Source organism: Topomyia yanbarensis, chromosome 1, assembly GCF_030247195.1.
Source record: "Topomyia yanbarensis strain Yona2022 chromosome 1, ASM3024719v1, whole genome shotgun sequence".
NCBI lineage: Eukaryota > Metazoa > Arthropoda > Insecta > Diptera > Culicidae > Topomyia > Topomyia yanbarensis.
Window position 1 is genome coordinate 83,126,665 of NC_080670.1, and position 12,988 is coordinate 83,139,652.

Sequence of the window (12,988 nt, forward strand, 5' to 3'; positions counted from 1 at the left end):
TTTGTAATTATAGAGCTTCTAATTATTATAAGAACTGAACGTCGTTCACACGCAATGGGGTGTTCATGCACCAGTTAGAACATCCAGTAATAATAACATAAAAGTAAAATCAAGAGAAGAAGAAAACAGCTATCGACGAATCCAGTCCCAGCACACAAACAATCTCACACCGACTGGAGAACCGATCTGTATGCTTTAGTTCTCTCATACACCTCTCTGTTCATGCATGTGAAGCAAAATTTAATGACGACATATTTTTTCTTGCTAGATGGACGACATGGGATTGCATCAGAGGAACTAGTCTGTTTGCTTTTGTTCTTTCATCTCTCATCAAACGCTCGCTATGTGCGAGACGACGGCGAAGCAAAAATGTCGTCGACGACATTTCGAGGAATATCTTTCCCAACGATATTTTTTTATAATCAGATGCACGACGTGCTACCAACACAATTACATCAACAACCTGAAGCTAAAAATCTCGTGCCGTCTCGTCGCAGTGCTGATAGCCCTGTTCTCAACACGACCCTGTTAGAATAATTCGGTGTTCGATCAAGGTTGCAGTATATTCATATTGATAAGGCTGACACTTATTACAACAGAATAAATCATACAGCGTTTGTCTCACTCTTTTATAAATTGTCTTGCAGATAGGTCGTTCATTGGTAGAGATTAGTGGTTGATCCGAAACAGCACAAACAAAGCGCTAAGAGTTTGTGCTTATTAATCTACTGATAATATATTACTTTGAGTATCGTTTTGGGATTTATAAAAAAGTGTGTCTTAACCACCGAAAATGCAGAAAATTTGTTTAGACAAATCATACCACAACTTTCGGCCTAGGTCAAGTGTGGTATTACCATTGCTAGTTAGTAAATTGCGAAACAACAAATATTTAAACCGATATTTGGTTACTGTAGAAGATATTTTTCCCAATAAACCGGATTTTCCGTCGCGCCACATCGGACCACGCAAAACGGATGTCGTTACAATGCTAAATTCAATTGGATTAAAGGTATTTTCCCATTGCATCAATAACATTGGCAATATACGAGAATATCGATTGAATTCCATAGCAAATAATCATTGCGTTTCAATATAATTACTGAAAAATAGTAATATAATTTCTTATTCGTATACTTTCAGTCGTTGGACGAACTATCGGAAAAAGCAGTTCCCACTGCAATCAAGTTCAAGCGTATATTGAACATCGAGGACCCATTGAGTAAGTATTCACCGAATAATCAATGAGAATTACATAAGATACATTATTTTTGAAATTATTATGTTAATAGTACTTTCCAATGTACAATCGGAGATAGAAATCTAAAAAGTAAAGGTAGAACAGTTTTTAAGATATGTGTGAGTTGATTATAGTTTACTAACAAACTTTTTTTGAATTTTGCTTTTGTTATATTTTTAGAAAAAATAGGTATTTGTCGTGATTTTAGACAATAAAGAGCAAACTAAAATGTATGTTGCGAGTGAAGTATAATACTTGATAATATCGAAAGAAAACATATTTTTCTAGCATTTTTGCTCCTAGTTTTTGATACTCTGTACTCGAAATCTGACGGATAACATTCTTTTACTTTTCACTACAATTCTATTATCTTTTCAATAATGGACAATGCAAGAGCACATTAAGGTAATATAACATACTAAATGATAATAAATAGTCGAAAGAGAAACTTCTTACTGTAAACTGTAAATGCATGTGCATCACTCAACCAAATAATTTTTCATTTTGGGTTAACTTAGACACTGTTTTTTATATTTGTGCTTTCGTATAACAAACGCCATTTAACACTTTTCGAAAAATAAGGTTTTACAGGTGCAGATTGAATATCTTGACGAGTGCTGAGATAGTAAAAGTTCGGATAAAACAAACGATGCTTTTGTCTGTTCTGTAGAGTAATCTCTACGGAGATCGGTTGATTATATTAGGGACCATCCATAAATACCGTAGCATTATATGGGGGAGGGGGAGTTTTGTATTTTGTGATGATGTGTGACGACAGGGGGTAGGGGGTCATATCATGCTACGTAGCTTTTTTAAAGGGGAATAACTAACATCGTTTTTTTATTTTTTTTTAAATTTACGGGAACAAGGGGGGAAGAGTTACCGTCAAGCTACATAATTACCAGGAGGGGGGGGGGGGTTATTTAGAGGTGTGTGACGAAATGCTACGATGGGAGAGGGGGGCTGTAAAAATCACTCAAAAATGCTACGTCATTTATGGATGGTCCCTTAAGTGTTTGTAGTGTGAAGACAAGTCGCACTCACACGCACCATAAAGGTGCGTTGATGACAAAATATGTCCATATGATGTGTCACAATTTTACATAGAAGTTTTCATATTAAAATATAGCACAATTTATTTTTTTTATAATACCTCCTGTATATTTGATCTTGAAACAATTTGCTAGTGTTTTTTTTAAACCAATTATTCAAGCAACCTCACAAAAATAGTTTGATAATTATGTTACCAAATTAAAACAAAATATAATGTCGACTAACGGTTATAAGTACCAGACCGATGCTGAATAACTCGTCTATGTGTTTATAAAACCTTTTTTTTATTTCTTGCATATTTACAAAACCGATATATTATTCAAAACATTGTATTAGCTACATTTATAGCATAATGGAACTAGAAAACTAGTTTGATAAATGAATTGTAATTTACCCAAATTTTCTCCTTAATAAGAGATATAGCATAGTGCATAGCATAGACTTGCTAAGTCGAACCATGTTTCGTTTTCATCGGTCACGCAAGCTTTAATACAAAACTTCATGTCTTGCAGAACATCACCACCAGCTGTTTGCCTAGGAACACAAGTTATGTCTCCGTTTTAGGAGCGTCAATACGGCGGTAGCTTAGTACTGTCGCTAAGTTGATGTCGGATTCTGATGAGAGGAACTCGGAACGCCTCTCCATAGCTAATTTAGTTATAGGTTTTGTTCCCTTTATGTGCATACGTGGTTTTAATCAATTTTCTCTTTGGGGGCCATGCATAAATAACGTAGTATTTTAGGGGGTAGGTAGGTATACCAAATTCGTGACGAAGTGTGACGAGGGAGCGGGTAGGGTCAGAAGATGTGCGACGTAGCATTAAGTTCAACATTTTTGACGGGCATCAAAACACATTGATTAGGGAAAATAATTTAATGTTCCTCAATTCCTAAGAGAAATAAATTAAATCCACACAAGTTACTTTTCACGCGATTTTTCATGTGATAAGTTTCTCAATTTGCGGAATTGCAAGCTCATAAAAAACGAAAAGATTATGTCACATTAGTTAGCTAATCTTGCTAACTAGTAGACTTAGTTTGGTAACTGAAATTTTCTCTTCGGATTCAACCAAAAAATATTGTAATTTAGTTGAATGAATGCTTCTTGGAATCATTGGCAGCTGCAGGATTGTGAACTAAGAGAACTCCATGCTCCATGACATAAAATTCAAAACAAAACTGCCTATACTATATTTGTCATGAGATGGGCTTATTTTGTGCGCAATTTGCTGTTATAATGAAAATGTTAAATTATAAAACATATTTAATTCTTTTCATCCCACTGAACCGAGAGGTTGGGGGGGGGGGGGGGTTGATAATGCTATGTCATTTACAAGGGGGAGGTTAGAATTTTGTGACCAATGCTACGAGGGGGGAGGGAGGTGTCGAAAATTGCCGAAAAAAAACTACGTCACTTCTGCACGGCCCCTTGGTGGTGTGTGTGGTAATTAATTTTAACCCTAATTTTCTCCTTTGAGAGAGATATGGCATAGTGCATACAGTAATGTTTCGATTATATCACTATGCGTTTTATCAATGCTTGTTTATATCACCCGTTATTATCATATGCATTTATATCAATCGATTATATCACGGCTTCGTTTCGATTATATCATGCTTTTTAAAAAAACACAAGGCCCACTAACTTTTGATCCAAATAAACAACATGTTGTGTTTAAAATGCTAGCACTTTTTTCAATTGATTTGCTTATTTACATGTAGGGTAATAAGCCTATTAGTGGGTTTCGGACTATTTCGTTAAGGGTTTATATATGATGAGGTCGGTCAAAAGTCGAACTTTTGACATTAAAAATGTCTTACTCCACTATCTGGGGCAAGGTGTCATTCTAAAATCTAAACTATCTCCCATGTAACGAAACTATGTAAGGTTTGCACGCTTATAACTCCGATATTACTAGATGGATTTTAATCATTCATACACCAACCGATTCAGAAACACTCAACTTAAATATTGGTAATAATTTAATATCTCCCTAATAAAAGTAGACTTTTGGAAATTGGTAAAATTAAAAAGTTCACGAAAAACGGGAAAATTACCATTCGTGAGGCAGATTTCTCAGACACAGCCGTCGTTAGAGGGCACCTTAGTCGCTTAATCAAACACGAAAAGTCGGGGGTGGGTGTAGCGTAGTTGGTAAATCGATTGCCTTGTACGCAGCGCACCTGGGTTCGGATCCCGACCCCGCACATAGGGTTAGAAATTTTTCATAAGAGATTTTTCTAACCCGAAGAGGCGAATGACCTTAAGGTTAAAACCTCTATAATCGAAATAAAAAAAAACACGAAAAGTCATAAATAGAAGCGACGCATGTCCGTTTAAATCAGTTGTTGCTAATATCCCCTATGAGCAACATCGTCTCCGGGCGATGCAATAAGCGCTATCGATTTTCGGCAACGTTGGCATTTGCACACACTCGCACCTAAGTGACTAAACCATATACGGTTAGTTTATAAATAGAGGTGACGCGTACACGTTTGAATCAGTTTTTGTTCTTATGTCGAACGGGTAAGATCATGGCTGTAGCGTCTGGGAACTACAATAAGCGGTACACGCTATGCATTTTCGGCAGCGGTGGCCGTGTGCGGATTTTTCGGGTACCAGCACGGTGTCACAGAATGATTTGCAAAGTGGGTGGGCGGGGTGGTTTGGATCTAATTCAATACGGTGTGTGCTGCTTAAGAGTGTTGCGTTTGAAAAAAATATATTTATTTTTATGCATGCGTGTGCGTTGTAACTTGTTAATCCATGTTTACGGCGCTTTGTAGCTGCGTAGGGTAAAGAGCCAATTGGTTTTCATGTTTCATATTTCGGTTATATGTTTTTTATCAGTAAGGCATCTGGCAACGTGCTTCTGTAGTTATTGCACTGTTCAGCAGCGTAGTATTTTATATAGGTGAGTGCAGTCAGGTTTTTTTACGCGGATTTTGAAATTTACGCGCTTTTTTTTTAAAATTACGCGGTTTTCATTTACACGGCCTGTATCCCCTACGTGAAAAATCTGAGCATCGGAATCAATCACATTCCCAGCAGAACTTTTTGTTTTCTAATTTCAAACACTTTTGTTTCGTACTGCACACAACGGAAAATTTTAAAACAGAACTTACCGTCCCAGCAGCAGTTTAAGCAGGTGTTCTTTTTCGATTCAAATTCAAGCCATGTCTTAAGCGTTACTGGACTTATAATTGTTTTCCCAGTTTATCCAGTCAGAATATCTGTCCTACCCTATGTATTTAAAACACAGTTCTAATTGCGTTTTAAAGTATACAACAAATAGAACGGTTGGGTTACTAATTTAAACTTTAAAATAAATCTGTTTTAAATTATGAAACAAACCGCTGTACTGAAGATATAATTATGTCAGTCCTATTACCACATAAAATACCTATATAACATAAAACGCTGCAGAATTGGTTCAATAATACAATGTTTACACTACAGAGTTATAACACGTTTTAATAATTAGCAACAAGAAAAATGTCACCAAGATAGCATAAAAACCCGTTTTAACTGGTAGTGCGAACGTTGCATAACAATGTAATTTATCAAATAATTTCATTTTTTCCACCACTAATCGATCAAGAAATACTTAAACTTAAGATTGTTTACTTAAGTTCATTAGTACATTATTGAAAATTTAAATGGAAAATGAAATTTCATGGAAAATCTGTATATTTCCGTTGGCGGGCGTGGGCTTCCTCATCACAGCTCTCAATATTGAACTTTTCTTTTGAATATATTTTCTGGACAGACCAGCCTATTTTTACTAGATGGATCAGCCAAATAATGCCAATCACCTAGTGAGATACTTGATTAATTAATAGATTACCGTTAAAAGACCTTCAATAAATTATGTTTTAATGGGGAGGTTATATAGCAAATTGTAACATATGAAAACAGACGAGTGAACAAGAACGTGAGTCGATATGTGTGATAGATAAAATTCATTTGCACGCTATTGAAAAAAGCTACATTTTTAATGTACCCGTGGTCGTGTCCTGCACACAACCCTTTAATTTTTTTATTCTTTTATCTTAAAATATAGATTCTTAAGTAAGTATTTCAAATTTTTATGAAGCTCTAAGCAGTAGTAGCAAAGTTATAGCACTGTTCATCTTGTCCCTTTACGGGGCGGAGGGCGTGGTGTGAATAGGATTGCCGAAATATCTTTAGCCGAATCCATTTTTTGTTTCAAATTCTTAACTTAACGTAACTTATTTGTCATATCCTTCAGGAGGCGTCTGGTGTAGCGGGTAAAAAATCGATTTCTTTATCATTCGCTTAATTGTTAGTTATCTGAAGGAAAACATAAAATAAATAATGAGAAAATCGAAATACTTAAGATATGGTAGGTATGCCGAGATGTGCATCTCTTGAATTGATGTGAATACTTTTCTTTTGGAAGAACAACATCAACAATTGGAGATAGGACTATTTCTATGGAAGTTGTAAAAACGAGAACTGTATCGTAGTCTCTTCGAATACACTGATTTTAATAGTCAAAAAATTTACACAAAACATTAATGTGTCAGATTTCGGGTGGTTCAACAACGTAAAGTGAAGCGTCCTAATGTCCATTCGGCCTAATGTACGTTCGGCCTAATGTCCATTCGGCCTAATGTCCATTCGGCCTAATGTCCATTCGGCCTAATGTCCATTCGGCCTAATGTCCATTCGGCCTAATGTCCATTCGGCCTAATGTCCATTCGGCCTAATGTCCATTCGGCCTAATGTCCATTCGGCCTAATGTCCATTCGGCCTAATGTCCATTCGGCCTAATGTCCATTCGGCCTAATGTCCATTCGGCCTAATGTCCATTCGGCCTAATGTCCATTCGGCCTAATGTCCATTCGGCCTAATGTCCATTCGGCCTAATGTCCATTCGGCCTAATGTCCATTCGGCCTAATATCCATTCGGCCTAATGCCCATTCGGCCTAATGTCCATACGGCCTAATGTCCATACGGCCTAATGTCCATTCGGCCTAATGACCCAGCATCAAACTAACCTAGCAATGTGATGCAATTATATGTGTTTGTACTTTTTGTCCGTACTTTTGATTGTTTGGTAATTGGTGACCATATGCCCATTTTATCTAATTTTGGGGCTACTTTACGCCAAGCTTTACTCAAGTCTATATTACACAATATGTATATTTGATACAAAAATTAACTCTTATTTTGGGATTTGATTCTAATTCAAAGTGGATTTTTATCAGCCTACTTGTTTGACTATTTTGAAAAATAAGATTAATCGATAATTTGCAAGTTGAGTAGTGTAGTTGTAATTGAGCAAACATACAAAAACGCTATCGCTTCTAGAAGTATTTAAACTATGTGTATTGGAGCAAATTGTTGTGGAATGACAGAAAGAGCAGCAGGGACTAGTTCTGCAGTGTAGGCGAATGACCTTATGGTTAAAACTTTACTAAACAAAAAGGTCCTCAGTAAATGGAAATGGATATCTCATAAAAGATGGATGAACTGAGCTGACCATTAATAACAGTACCATTCCACAGTGTTTTAAAACGTCGTTTTCATGCTCAAAATTAATAGCGTCTGAACCGCTAACTTTAAAAGTATAGTTTGTTCAGAGATGTTGTAGCTCTTTGATTGCGCATTAGAGTGGCTTCGACATTTTTCAGCACAGCACTTTTTGAGTTCATTGTGTGGTCCCAAATGCATGTGCAAAATTTGGGAGCGGTCGATTGCTTCCCGGGTTTGCGCATTGCGTTCAAAATTTGTATGGGATTTTATATGGGAAAATCAATTATTTTGCATTTACGTTAATAAAGATAGCTATTTCACTCAATATGAAAAAACCCAGCTTTTTAAAAGTATAATTCAAACCTTGGTTAACAACTTAGTCGACGACGGTAATTAGCTAAGAGTTTTTAAAAAATAGTTATGACGATTTTAAATTTTATGGTTCAATCAAATACAGAAATTAATTATTTCTTCCAACACTGTCAGTACACCACCGACACCGATACTTCAAATATAAATAAATGAGAATTTAGTCATCGCAGAGACTTGGTATAAAGTCATATAGAGAATATAGTCATCGCAGACATTGGTACCGTAAACCGGGGTAACTTTGATCATCGGGGTGACTTTGATCACTCGAAACTTTTTTCGTAGATCGCCTATTAAACCAGAATAGTCTACCGAATCGTTTTAATTTGAAATGATTTTTACTCTTAACTTATAAAATACTGATTTGTTATACTTTTTGAGTATATTGTTCGGTTTTTGGGTACACAAACTACAAAAAACCGAAATTTGACTTTACCTTATTTTTAGAAGCTTCGTAACGTGTCTATTTTTTATACAACAAATAAATCTCAGATTTGAGCAAGAGTAATAAATTATAAGCAAGTTTTTATTTTTCTTTACATTGGGATGTGTCAAATTTAATTTTAAGAGTTTGTTTATTTTAAATACATTTTTTGTCAAACTAATTGGCAATTATTTCAAATTATTTTAAGCTAAAATTCGCAACATTTTTTTTATTGTTCAATATTTCAACGTGTTAAAATGGATGAAACTTTTTGTACATTGATAAAGCACTGAAATAAAATTTTTTTTAGCAGTTTCAAATGTTTTCAGAATCTTTTATGCTAGTTGGACACAAATTATACGAATTTTGGTTACTCGAATTTTACAGTACATTGAAACACTTTTTATAATACCAATTAACATCTATTTAACAATGAGTATCTTTTCAGAATTTGTTTAAACAAACATTTGAATGAAAAACGCTTTTAATCCACCTAACAGTGTGATGAGACATTTCTTATAACTCTTATCACTCTCTTCGGATATTATATCGTTTGAGAACATTTAGAACTTGATGCTTCGCGATGTTTTTGATAACACATACTACATGGGAAAGTGGCAGGACTCAGAGAATCGCTCAAATCAGCATAGGACAACATCAGTGCTAGAAATCTCAAATCAAATCAATGGGAAGCGAAAAAATGGCCCATAAAATAGACATAGCTACGAATTATTGTTATTTGTCATATCCTTCAGGAGGCGTCTGGTGTAGCGGGTAAAAAATCGATTTCTTTATCATTCGCTTAATTGTTAGTTATCTGAAGGAAAACATAAAATAAATAATGAGAAAATCGAAATACTTAAGATATGGTAGGTATGCCGAGATGTGCATCTCTTGAATTGATGTGAATACTTTTCTTTTGGAAGAACAACATCAACAATTGGAGATAGGACTATTTCTATGGAAGTTGTAAAAACGAGAACTGTATCGTAGTCTCTTCGAATACACTGATTTTAATAGTCAAAAAATTTACACAAAACATTAATGTGTCAGATTTCGGGTGGTTCAACAACGTAAAGTGAAGCGTCCTAATGTCCATTCGGCCTAATGTACGTTCGGCCTAATGTCCATTCGGCCTAATGTCCATTCGGCCTAATGTCCATTCGGCCTAATGTCCATTCGGCCTAATGTCCATTCGGCCTAATGTCCATTCGGCCTAATGTCCATTCGGCCTAATGTCCATTCGGCCTAATGTCCATTCGGCCTAATGTCCATTCGGCCTAATGTCCATTCGGCCTAATGTCCATTCGGCCTAATGTCCATTCGGCCTAATGTCCATTCGGCCTAATGTCCATTCGGCCTAATGTCCATTCGGCCTAATATCCATTCGGCCTAATGCCCATTCGGCCTAATGTCCATACGGCCTAATGTCCATACGGCCTAATGTCCATTCGGCCTAATGACCCAGCATCAAACTAACCTAGCAATGTGATGCAATTATATGTGTTTGTACTTTTTGTCCGTACTTTTGATTGTTTGGTAATTGGTGACCATATGCCCATTTTATCTAATTTTGGGGCTACTTTACGCCAAGCTTTACTCAAGTCTATATTACACAATATGTATATTTGATACAAAAATTAACTCTTATTTTGGGATTTGATTCTAATTCAAAGTGGATTTTTATCAGCCTACTTGTTTGACTATTTTGAAAAATAAGATTAATCGATAATTTGCAAGTTGAGTAGTGTAGTTGTAATTGAGCAAACATACAAAAACGCTATCGCTTCTAGAAGTATTTAAACTATGTGTATTGGAGCAAATTGTTGTGGAATGACAGAAAGAGCAGCAGGGACTAGTTCTGCAGTGTAGGCGAATGACCTTATGGTTAAAACTTTACTAAACAAAAAGGTCCTCAGTAAATGGAAATGGATATCTCATAAAAGATGGATGAACTGAGCTGACCATTAATAACAGTACCATTCCACAGTGTTTTAAAACGTCGTTTTCATGCTCAAAATTAATAGCGTCTGAACCGCTAACTTTAAAAGTATAGTTTGTTCAGAGATGTTGTAGCTCTTTGATTGCGCATTAGAGTGGCTTCGACATTTTTCAGCACAGCACTTTTTGAGTTCATTGTGTGGTCCCAAATGCATGTGCAAAATTTGGGAGCGGTCGATTGCTTCCCGGGTTTGCGCATTGCGTTCAAAATTTGTATGGGATTTTATATGGGAAAATCAATTATTTTGCATTTACGTTAATAAAGATAGCTATTTCACTCAATATGAAAAAACCCAGCTTTTTAAAAGTATAATTCAAACCTTGGTTAACAACTTAGTCGACGACGGTAATTAGCTAAGAGTTTTTAAAAAATAGTTATGACGATTTTAAATTTTATGGTTCAATCAAATACAGAAATTAATTATTTCTTCCAACACTGTCAGTACACCACCGACACCGATACTTCAAATATAAATAAATGAGAATTTAGTCATCGCAGAGACTTGGTATAAAGTCATATAGAGAATATAGTCATCGCAGACATTGGTACCGTAAACCGGGGTAACTTTGATCATCGGGGTGACTTTGATCACTCGAAACTTTTTTCGTAGATCGCCTATTAAACCAGAATAGTCTACCGAATCGTTTTAATTTGAAATGATTTTTACTCTTAACTTATAAAATACTGATTTGTTATACTTTTTGAGTATATTGTTCGGTTTTTGGGTACACAAACTACAAAAAACCGAAATTTGACTTTACCTTATTTTTAGAAGCTTCGTAACGTGTCTATTTTTTATACAACAAATAAATCTCAGATTTGAGCAAGAGTAATAAATTATAAGCAAGTTTTTATTTTTCTTTACATTGGGATGTGTCAAATTTAATTTTAAGAGTTTGTTTATTTTAAATACATTTTTTGTCAAACTAATTGGCAATTATTTCAAATTATTTTAAGCTAAAATTCGCAACATTTTTTTTATTGTTCAATATTTCAACGTGTTAAAATGGATGAAACTTTTTGTACATTGATAAAGCACTGAAATAAAAATTTTTTTAGCAGTTTCAAATGTTTTCAGAATCTTTTATGCTAGTTGGACACAAATTATACGAATTTTGGTTACTCGAATTTTACAGTACATTGAAACACTTTTTATAATACCAATTAACATCTATTTAACAATGAGTATCTTTTCAGAATTTGTTTAAACAAACATTTGAATGAAAAACGCTTTTAATCCACCTAACAGTGTGATGAGACATTTCTTATAACTCTTATCACTCTCTTCGGATATTATATCGTTTGAGAACATTTAGAACTTGATGCTTCGCGATGTTTTTGATAACACATACTACATGGGAAAGTGGCAGGACTCAGAGAATCGCTCAAATCAGCATAGGACAACATCAGTGCTAGAAATCTCAAATCAAATCAATGGGAAGCGAAAAAATGGCCCATAAAATAGACATAGCTACGAATTATTGTTAATGCTCTGTTAATAAAATATCTAAATTGTGGTGGGAAAACTGAATTTTCCTAAAGGGGTTATATATTGTACTGAGCCAAAAAAATCGCATCTTTTTTGAATCGATTTGAAGTTTATACTTTACCCTTTGGCGATTGTTTACTTTTTCGGTCCCACCTATCAGCATTGAAGTATCGTTCTTACGTTTTTTTACAATAACTACAGTTCTCCACCACCGATTTCGTCCGGGTTTTTTCAATAGCGATCATTGTTACTATTTGCAGCTGATATCAGCTTGATAATCCTAAAAAATACGAAAATGACAGTTTCGCTTCTAAACTGCTAGCAAAAAAAGTATCGCCCTGTTTGTTTGCATGGAGCGTGGAGGGCGAAACTTTAAATAAACAAACAAAAATACAGTTTCGCCCGTTGTATTTTTTGCTGTAGTTTAAGAAAGCAACATCGTAGAATCAAAATTTTTAGGTTAATTGGTTGCGTTTCAAAGCCCTAATTCGCATGTATGAAAAAAGCCTTATGTTTACATTTGTAAGTATCGCCATTTTCACAAAAAAGGTTGAAATGAAATCGCAGCTCCGGATATCACGCTATCTCTGAAGTGCATGCGTGCATAGTTCCAAATTTTACTTCGACATCGACTTTTTCTAAAGGTGACTTCCCAGTAGTATCCTTGATTTGAATTATTATCGCTAATCCTAATGCCAAAGAACAAATAAAAACCTCTCGAAAACGAACCGTTTGGGAAAATCATCATCATTACTGGAATTTTTATTTTCACGAAACTTTTCGATAACCTTCCGTCACTTGCGTTAATGCACTGTGTGCACAGTGCACTGAAAATCTAGCGAAATCGTCTTAGGGCACCAGCGGGTCTAATTCAGAGCTATCTGCGCGGCGAGTAAAGTAAAGAATA

General features: G+C 35.2%; 1 protein-coding gene across 1 annotated transcript in view; it reads left to right on the plus strand.

The window, feature by feature from the left end:
- Window positions 1-275: 275 nt before the first annotated feature.
- Window positions 276-12,988, plus strand: part of LOC131678025 (glycine dehydrogenase (decarboxylating), mitochondrial) — a 507,641-nt gene continuing 494,928 nt past the window's right edge. The window contains exons 1-2 of the mRNA XM_058958165.1: window positions 276-1,012; window positions 1,144-1,222. Of these exons, the coding sequence (XP_058814148.1) occupies window positions 794-1,012; window positions 1,144-1,222 (298 nt within the window). The 5' untranslated portion in view covers window positions 276-793. The remainder of the gene's footprint in view (window positions 1,013-1,143; window positions 1,223-12,988) is intronic.